Below are 10365 nucleotides of genomic sequence, written 5' to 3'. Positions count from 1 at the left end.
ATGAATGAAGTTGGATGCTTCAATGATCAATCAAAGAGGAGAGATAATGGCAATACAAAAGGATTCATTATTCATGGAAAATACTCAGACCACCTCCCATCCTGCAACCACAAAAATCTACTTCAAACCCAAGGCTGCATTGCTACCATGAAAGAGAGATACAAACATAATCAGCAAATACATACATGATTAACCCGAAAAGAATCCAGCAAGCTGTCCAAGTTCTCATTTCATGCTAGGAATAACATCACTTGACCCAAGGTAAACCCACAGGCACCAAGTTACACAAGGCAAAAAGTACAAGTAACATGTGACCAAAGGTCAAGAGATCATGAGAAGATGAGGCAAAATTTTCTTTGTTTTCCTTTTTCTCTCACTGATTCTTTCCCATATTCTCATAACCAACGTATAAAATGTTACATTAACGGTACATGCTGTTGCTTATCAAATCTAGAAGTGTTATCTTCTGTGAAAAATAATAATTTTACAAGCATTTGAGATTTGAATCAATCAAAAAGCTGAGTGCTTCTCCTTCCAATAAGTTAAAAAAAATTATGGAAGACAACACTGTTGACAATAGTTGCATCGGAGGCCTGTTTGAATCGGAAGTCTGCCTGCTATGATGGCTGAATCTGATCTTGCCGAAGTGCCTGTTGGAGTTGAATGACCTGTTGCCGTTGTTCAGGCGGCAATGAACTTAGCTGTTCTGGTGTTAGGCTTAGCACTTGCTGCAGTAAGGCGGACTCCACATCTGGTGCAATCTGTGGCTGACACAGAGAAACAGTGGTGTAAGTTCATGTGAAACCGCAACAGCACTGGCTGGTGCAACATGATTTATGCGATTATTATCAAATCAAATCAACCATTTTGACCTACGTATTGCACAAAATCAACGAAAATTTAAAGAAAAAGTGCCAAGTATTTCTCCTACAAATATGCAAAGCATTTCTTTCATCTTGGCAAACTGTTGCGGTCAAGGATACAGTATCATAATTGGGACAGCGAACTACGTGACCTTGCATCAGATTAAGGGCTTGTAAATCCCATTTCCTCTATGATAATATAAATGATCAGCACCATGATTATTAATAACTTCGATATAATAACTTACTGCAGGTTTTTTAAATGTTTGCACCACACCTAATCATATACCATAACTGCCCCTCAATAAGATAGGTTTTCCAGAAACACCAATTGAACCACACTAGTCGGATTAGTACGTTCAGATCTTTGGGAATTAATGAACTAAGAATCAATCAAATGTCCTTTAAAATATCTAGAGTTTTTACATCTAAACTTCAAATTTCCTGAGCAGAAACAACAGACATAATCAAAACTAGATCAAACCAAAAACTCTGCCCGCGCTGCACCCTGAGGGAAGAAATCTAAACCAATTAAAATGAGATCAAGTTATAAATTTGGTTGTTTCAACTTTGACATAGATACTCAACTATCATATTGATAGACTCACACCACTAGTTTAGGACTTTTTCAAGTTCTAGTAGACTGACTAATTTTTTACCTTCCAAATAACTGACCCAAAGCCCACCTGACAGAGTCAACTATAGCAATCTTGTTTACAATACTAAAACTGCTATTATAGATCTTGTGATCAGGCATTTATATTCACTATCATATAGATACACCTTACAGTGAAAAAATATTGGAAAACCCTATTGTGTCAGCCAAACATTGCTCTCCCAACCTCCCACAAAAAAGTGAGTACAGATGTTATCTATTGCTTGTCTGCAAGAACTGACATGTGAACACATAAACTTACTCTTGAAGAAGACTGCAAGCATTTACAAAGTCCCCAACAGACGAAACTGTAACTCTTAAAAGGTATATGAGGTAATAGATATGGAGCGAAATTGTTCGGTCTCTCTTATTTGGAAATAGAGAAAAGAAGAGAAGATAAACTATCCCACAATTTTTTTTTCTTAACCTACTTTAGATATCTCCAAAAGTAGAGAGATTTGGAGTTAAAGGAAATTGGCAAATAAATTTACATAGACAGTAACTAATTCAACTACTCTGCAGTCTGAAACAAGTTGAGTATATGCTTCACTTTCTCATCCATTAGACACAAATTCAAGTCACCAGAACAATGACATCACACAAAATAATTTAACAAGGACCATATCTAAATTACAACCCTAACCATTTTTAAGCATATCATTTGTAAGATAATATTCACTTTAATGTCTAGGATGTGTAATTTTTTAGTCACCGCTTCATGTTTATAGCTCTGCATATCGTCAAAATGATTAAATAGACATCAGGAAGGCAATACAGACATCTAGCCCTGACAACAAACTAAATCAAGAAGTTGTATCATTAGAGGAACTATATTTCTTTTGCATAAAACCTATTCAATCCCAGCCATTGAACCTACAAAATAACCTCCTGCCATTTGGGGCTGAATCAATGACCCATGAAAAATCAAACTCACAGATAAAGTATAATATGGTTGTAATTTCTCGTATCACTGATTATAATACATTACCTGTGTCTGGTTTTCAGCATATTGCACCTCTTCTGCTCTAGGTACCTGATTTACAGGCATTGAATCAACACCAAATGATTGTGATGTTCTAGATGCAATAACATTGGACATATTCAAACCCCCTGTTGAGGAAGAAGTGCTCCTTCCATCCTTTAATTTCACCATTTTCAACGGCCGACTTATTGCTTCTGAAGAATAGCGAACCATGTTTAATTTCTCTGCACAGCCTGGTGTTATTGAGGGACCAGGCTGTTTTAAAAAAAAAAAACTTGGTAAAAACAAGTGCTCTACTAATCTGAAAAACATACAGTCTAGCTGCTACATATTCAAGAAGATCACAAGAAGGGCTGGTGTTTGTTTGATGGAGAAGGACGGGCAAAGAAGGGGCATGGATCCAACATTATGTTCAACAAATAGGAAAGAGAACATATGCTGTTCAAGGGAGACCACTCACACTCTTTCTAGTTATTTTGTGTGCGTGTGTATCAGAGACAGAGAGAGAGAGACTTTCTTAGTGCCTGACCTGAGTTCAGTATCTCTCAGGGATTTGACTAATTGAATTGCAAAACGGCGGACTAACTAATTCTTCTTGTTAAATATTCAAAACATGCTACCCTAAAAGGTAAGAGATCTGATCAATTATGGGACTATAAATTCTTAAATTTCAAACCCCATGACTTGATGACTTCTCTCAAGAGAAATAGCCTAACTATGACGTAACAAAAGCAGAACTCATTCCGAAGATGCATACTTGTAAACAACTAAAACCATTACTAAAACTTCTCTATTGGCATGTACTAGCTCAAGCTGGTAAAAGAAGCATTTGCACCTGAAAGCCAGCATCTGGCAAGGGAGGATGAGGCAAAGGGGCTGACTGCATGACTGCATTTGGCAGAACCAACCGTGTGCTGTGACTTAAATTAGCAGTTGCAAGCTGTCCTGAGTGTGGCAATGTTGGCTGCACCTGCTGGTTAAGGGATGAGGAATTTGCCACCTGAATTTGAGGTCTAACAGAGGGGTTTATGGAAGGAAGTGTAGGAACTACAGAATGTCCAGCAGCTGGTGGCAGAACATGATTGCTGGAATGTTGTGGAAGCTGCATTCGAGGCTGCAAAGTTGATTGTAGGGTTGCAGAAAATTGGTTGTGAGCTAAAGAATTATGAGGCGCAGCAGACATTTGACCTTGTACTTTTGGGATTAAGCCAGTCTGAACCTTCTGGGGAAGAGTTTGTGCTGTTGGCTGTTGACTGTGCTGGCCATCTTGTAATGAAGTCTGTGTTAGTTGACCTGGAGGCTGTTGAATGTTTGGCATCTGCAACTGCAAAATTTAATGAAAGAAAACAATCTTTATGTGACACAATGGCAAAGCACTGATCAAACAAGTAACAAAATTCTTGGAGGCAATGAAATGTACCACTTGTGGGGTGACCATTCCTAGCATTATTTGTGCCTGAAAAGCAAAGGCAAAGATGTAAGACCAAATCTATATCTTTATTATAAATAAAAGTAGCTTAAAAGGTGTAAAACTTCTGTAAAGACCACCATGATACTTCCATTGTAGAGGTATTTCCATTATCATTCGGTTATAGAAACAATGTCTCTTAACATATACCACCTGCTACTCTTTTTACTCACAGAGAGAGCATTGTTAAAATTCCTCCCTAGAGATAACATTGATGATAAATTTGAGAGATTATACCTGAGATGAATACCAGTTTAAACTTGTAAAAAGTAACCCCATCTAGTGCTTTCTTCATGGAGCTTATAAAACATAAAAAGGCTTGATTTCATAGCAATAAATTCAATTCTTTTTGGAATTTAGAATACTAAGAATATTTCCAGATTAAGGGACTATCTAAGAAAAATTATGAGATGAAATTACGATATCTTCAATAAAATATTATCTCTTTGCATTTCCTTTTAAAGAAACACCAAACAATGAAAATTACCTGAAAAATAGCTTTCAGCAACTGAGGTTTCGCAAGCAATAGCTCGCGAGCTAGTTCCTTATTTTGTGTCGCCATTTTCTGTTGAGAAAAGATATAAAGAAATACCATTAGTAAAAGAGATGGAGCAAAGCTCTGTAAACTGCAAGTGTTGCTCAAAGCATACCTTCAGCGCAGACATAATTTCATTCAGTTGGCTCCTAGACATTTTGGCAAGATGGAGCGTTAAGGGGTCACTGGCCGGTGCTGGCTGACTCGGCAAAGCATTTTGATTAGGCTGCGGACCAGCCTGAGCACCACCAAGAGCTCCAGCCATGAGAGCTGAAGCAGTTATAGCTAAATGGAGACCAATAGGCTGCTGGTGAACAGATTCGCCACGGACTGCTGGGCCTCCTACTTGTTTTTGAGGGTCTGTGATGTGTCAGTTAAATTAAAAAAATTAGGTTATATTCCTGCAAAAGAATAGAGTCCTAAAGAGACATAAATACTAACCAACATTTGTTGCCAGTCCCGGTCCACCACGACCCTGCAACAAAACAAAATTCACTTATTATAGCTTATAACCAAAAACTTCATAAAATCAGAAAATCAAGATCAAATCATAGGAAAACCATTTCACTGCAGAAGTTGTACCATATTGAGCAGTAGGATAAGGCATGTGCATGTGCTTTTGTTGCATGAAATAAGCCTCAGGGCTACCCAGGTTATTAAACAGAATGTCACATTTTTGGTTACTATGAAGAATCGCGGTAGGCTTATTCTCCAATAAATGGTTAGAGCCATATGATAAAGTTTCACAGTTTTGCTAGGCCCAGGCAGTCACTATAGTATTTACAAACACATCCATGAACGTAAATCTCAGCTATACATATACACAAATGTAGATTACTTTATCACAATTTTCATATTCCTCTAAATTCACATTAACAGTCTAAAGCAGATGGTCTTTCCTAGATATAATGATTATCTCTTTCTTTGAGAAGGAATATTGATGTGGGGGCGTTGCAACAAGTTCAATGTAATTTTCATCCTTCCTATATTTAATGATTGTTCTCTCTTTCTTTGAGAAGGGATGTTGATGTGGGGACATTCTATCAAGTTTGTTGTAGTTTTTCTTTTTCTAATAAGTGCAATTGTTAATAGCAAGTTTAATAATTGAAATATTTTCCCAATTAAAATAATAATCATACAGGAATTTTGAAAATCTAAAACCTTATAATTGTAATATGAACTGTATCAAACAATAGACACACAAGAGCAGGCATCCTTTTATATCATCGAATAAGTTGAAGTAACTTTCATGCATCAGAGGCTAGGTGTTAGCATAAAAATTTTGCATAGATAACCCATAAGCACCAATTTCAGATAAACAGGTTCTTAACTTTCAAAAAAAAAAAATTTCAGATAAACAGGTATCACATAGGAAAAATAGTGAGCCAAGGTAACTGGAATTACTGGATAAAAAAACAGAATAAGTGGCTGAGCAAGGCGGGAAATTGGGTTTATACACATAAATTAATTCAATCAAATGATCAAATACTTCATATCAATAAAAAATAAAATACTAGCTTTATCTACATTTCTTTAGTATCATCACAACCCAATGTTCATCTAATCACATAAAGAACAATGCCAGTGCAAGAAGAAACCTACAAAGGTGCCAAATTTATGATTCTGACCAAAACAATAAAAGATGCAGAGAAATCCACAGATAATTCACCTGTTCTCGATTTCGGTCAGAGCCTTTGTCATTCTCAGCAAAATCAACTCGTAATTGCCGGCCATTGATCTCATAACCTTGAAGATTTCGTCGAGCGCTTAGAGCTGTCTCCTCATCCTTGTATTCACAGAACCCATAACCTTTTGGCTTGCCAGTTTCTCGATCAATAACCAGTCTGAAATGAAAGAGGGAAATTAAAAATCAAGTTATGCAATGAAATGAGGACACTAAAACAGTAAATGCCTTTGGTACTGGATTGCAAATACTTTTCCAAACAGATTTTGTGTAAGAAATCCAAGAATTTTTTTCTTTTTTAACAGTAACGATAAACATAACATGTAGTACTGAATTGATGCCTCACACACAAGCAAAAACAAAAAATTTTGCAATGCTTTTGTTATGGAAGGCTTAAAGCCAAGTAAACATATAATTATGAGGTGAACTCAGGACAAAAAAGCAAATTAGTGAGTTCAGAACAACTTGGTCAAATTGATTTGGACTCTATCCTCTGAACTATCATACTCTTAACTTTATCTCTGTCAAACATGTGGTTAATATGCCGCCATAAGCACGAGCCATTTTCACAATTCTTTTTCATTGTTATCTATGGGTTCCAAACTATCAATGTTTACACATAAGGATAGCTTTCCAAACCTTAACATGTAATCTAGATCAGCAAATAATCCAACTGGTAAGAAACAGTTCGATCTAGAGGCAATTTCCAGTAAAATTACCTTCCTCAATTTCTATTTTAGAGCTTATGAAATCTCAACTTAATGTAAATAAAAATTCTTTCTGTAGATATTTCATAGTTCATGCACCCAAATTATTTTACAAAGGGAGTTTGTGTGTATCTGCCTGCATGTTTGCTGAAGAGTATGAGCTTTATTCCATGTTCTTCATTAACTTAAATCCCATCGTATACCTCAAAGTTGTTAAGAGATTTTAACTTCTCAACAAGTCATATCTTCATAATTTCACAATCAAAAACTTGCCGCAACCATCACTATCAAACATGCGACCAAGCAACAAAAGCAATGAAAACAATTATGCAGTTCAGTTTGCTAAAAATAGCTTTGCATTCAGTACCAATACTTTCTTCCTGAACAAAAACAACAACAAAAAGGTTTAAACTTTTTGTTCATTTATGTAAATTACTCGAAGTTAAATCATTAAGCAAATTGAATTTCAAAACCCAGGACTCAAAACTGAAAGTTGAAATAAATATATATAAAAGAATCCAAACCTGAAAGAAACAACAGGGCCAACCTCCCTGCAGATTTCTATAAGCTGTTCCTCAGTAGCATCATATGGTATATTCCCCACTGCCGCCAAAACAAACAAAATAAATATTAGTACTAAGAATCAGTTAAATTTATTAATCCAAAGAGGAAAAAAGAAGATAAAATTCCCCTTCGAAATACTACCAATTAACCAATTAACGAATGAAAAACAAAAATTCAAATCCTGTGAATAGTTGTTACAAATTCACAAAGACAGAAATAAACAATCTAAAAAATCAAAAGCAATGAGAGAGAGAGAGAGAGAGAGAGAGAGAGAAAGAAAGACCGAAAACGCAGCGATGCTGAGAAGAGGCCATGAAAGAGGGGAGGAGGGGGAGGGGGAATCAATAGGAGAAGAAGGTGAAGCGGCGCCGCTGCTTCATCTTCTTCTTCCTCCACATCGCTCTTGTGTCTTGTTTCTTCTCGTTTGAATTGAATTATATGTATAGAGAAGAGTTGTTTGTGTTTGTCTTAATGGAATTCAATGGGTAGAGCGGTCAATTGGTTCGTCGAAAGATTTGGTTTTCTCTCGTCTCACTGGTTCTGGTTCTGGTTCTGGTTCGGGTCAAGCCGAGGAAAGAAACAGAGATTTGGTTTGCTTTTTCTCCCTCTGAAATCTGACTTGAGAAAATTTCAACCCCAAAGCCAAGCTAAGCTCCATTAGTCCCTTTTTTTTTTTTTTGTTCTATTTTTTCACTGATCCTAAAAAGTATAATTTAATCACTTTTATTTTTCTAATATTCAATTATTAAATGAGAAGTAAACTCTTTTTATTTTATAAATTTTATTTTAACCTTTTTTTATTTTTTTCATTTTTATTTTAAGAATTTAAAATGCGATTTTTGGATGTTATAAGGTGATATTGATTGTAAATAACAAAACTGTTGCACAAATTATTCGACTACAAATATATAAATCAAATGTTAATTCATATTTGATTTTGATTATTAAAAATTTTTTGAAAAAAGAATGACGAATCAATATCATCCACGTGTATCATAAATTCAATTATTTGATAAATTTTTTTACAATTATAAATTTTTAATTTCAATTTCATTAAGTGATGTGATAAAAATTTCATTCCACGTGTTATTTTAACTTAAATATATTTATTTTTATTTCTTTTTTAAAATAAATAAAATATATTTTTCCGTTATTTATTTCTTCACTTCATATTTGATTTCTTTTTTATCTCTATTTTTTCTCTTCCTTATTAGATTAATCTTAAATGGAAACTCTGGCATATCCAAAACATAATATCATGATGTGATTTTTATGGTCAAAATTAAAAAAGAAAAAAAGAAAAGGGAACAAACTGTATGATTAGCTAATTGATTCTGATATAATATTTTTTACCTTTGTGAACTCATCAGCTGCTCCTCAACTTTTCTTTCCCCAGTTTTTACCTTCTGCGCAAGCAATCACTCACTCCAACTTCCTCGCTCTTCTCAATCTACATCTAAAACCTTTGTCATTCAATTCCTTTTTTTTTTTTATTATTATTAAATTATATAATTAGTTCTTATATTTTATAAAAATGAATTTAATTCTTATAAAATTATTTATGTAAACTGAATTTTTATATTTTTTAATTCGTTAATTTCGATCAAATCCAAACGTCATTAAAATTTTATTGATAAATAAGATGATGTGTGATATTTTTAATAAATTAACATATCATTGATTGAGATGTCGTTATATTTTTTTGGTTGATATGATATGAACTATATGCTAACATTACATTCATTGTACTGACGTCGCATTAATTGGACTGATAATAAATTTATATTGATGTGGCACTTGTTGGTTCTTTATCTTCAATTCTGGACTCTTTTCCCTTTCTTCAATTCTTGATTCAGAACCAAACACATTTCTCCCTCATCCAATTTGATTGCTCTTTCATAATCTTCTTTGTTAATTTAAGGTTAGTGTGTTTTTTTTTTATTAAAATTTGGAGGGTCTTGCCCATTGGTAGCCATGTCATGTTATCATATACAAGTTGTCGGTTCAAATAATGTACTATTAACATGATCAATGTTATGTCAGCACATCTCAATTAATGACATGTTAATTTGGTCAAAACACATCATCATCATACTTAAAAAATAAAACTTCAACAGTGATACAGTTTGAACTAAAATTAACAAATTAAAAAAATATAAAAACTTAATTTACATAAATTATTATATAAACACTAAATTCATATTTTTACGGAATAAAAATACTAATTATAATATAATTTGACCCTACTTTTTCACATTATATAACTTTTTTCCCACAGTGGACATGGTGCCCATGGTATCCATAGCTGCCACAGCAAAAATCCGATGGATCAACGAATCCTGCAGTCACCAAAACCATGCCAGTTAGATCAGCAATCACATGGCCAATCACTTAAGTTTGCTGTGTAACATTTTTTTTTTTGGCAATTACCTTGATTTTAATATGATGTATAATATCATGTACATAACGTGTAACATTGTTAAAAATAATTTTATTTATTTTGATTAAAAATAATTAAAATCATAAAAAAAATTATTTTTCAAAATATCTCATCTTTTAATTTTTTTTTTTTTTGAAACGCCTTGATTTATTTGGTTGATTATTGAACTGAAGCGGAAACTTGAGATGCCTATACGTGAGTCAAATCGTATCCGGTTACCCTTTCCTATGTTGATTTTGCTACCATGAAATTGGTAAAAACAAAACCGCTTTTTTTCTCTGCACAAACTTGTTTAAATTTTTTAGAGTAATGCCTTGGAAATTCAATGTCATAACAACAGATTGGTTTTGGAGCAAGCAAAACCATTTTGCATCCTGGAGCAATGAACACTTGTTGTAGATAAGAGTTTGCTGACAGCTAAACTCAGTTGAGTGCTTCAGAATAACTTGTTGCAGTAAAGCAGGAGA

The 10365-nt window shown here is 34.1% G+C and overlaps 1 protein-coding gene across 2 annotated transcripts; it reads right to left on the bottom strand.

Moving 5' to 3' along the window:
• Window positions 190–8121, bottom strand: LOC18593091 (cleavage stimulating factor 64). Of its 2 annotated transcripts, none has more exons than XM_018126159.1 (10): window positions 7742–8121; window positions 7419–7497; window positions 6173–6347; window positions 4945–4978; window positions 4619–4863; window positions 4456–4533; window positions 3921–3956; window positions 3336–3824; window positions 2507–2755; window positions 190–761 (listed from the first exon to the last, which is right to left on the bottom strand). In XM_018126159.1, the coding sequence occupies exons 1-10, from the start codon at window positions 7770–7772 to the stop codon at window positions 618–620; spliced, it is 1560 nt and encodes a 519-aa protein (XP_017981648.1). In that variant the 5' UTR covers window positions 7773–8121; the 3' UTR covers window positions 190–617. The 2 variants fall into 2 exon arrangements, with proteins under 2 accessions (XP_017981648.1, XP_007020199.2); XM_007020137.2 differs by having other exon boundaries at window positions 190–767; window positions 7742–8119.

Source organism: Theobroma cacao, chromosome 8 (assembly GCF_000208745.1).
Source record: "Theobroma cacao cultivar B97-61/B2 chromosome 8, Criollo_cocoa_genome_V2, whole genome shotgun sequence".
Lineage (NCBI taxonomy): Eukaryota > Viridiplantae > Streptophyta > Magnoliopsida > Malvales > Malvaceae > Theobroma > Theobroma cacao.
Note: the sequence above shows the minus strand (reverse complement) of the source record. Positions and strands in the feature narration are given on the sequence as shown.

What these genes read in the sequence shown, in the direction of transcription:
- LOC18593091 (XM_007020137.2), bottom strand. Translation starts at nt 7,772, where the DNA reads ATGGCCTCTTCTCAGCATCGCTGCGTTTTCG. An exon ending in CTGACCGAAATCGAGAACAG is followed by an intron (nt 4,979 to 6,172) that starts GTGAATTATCTG and finishes GTTTTGTTGCAG; the next exon opens with GGTCGTGGTGGACCGGGACT. An exon ending in GAATGGTCACCCCACAAGTG is followed by an intron (nt 3,825 to 3,920) that starts GTACATTTCATT and finishes TAAATTTTGCAG; the next exon opens with TTGCAGATGCCAAACATTCA.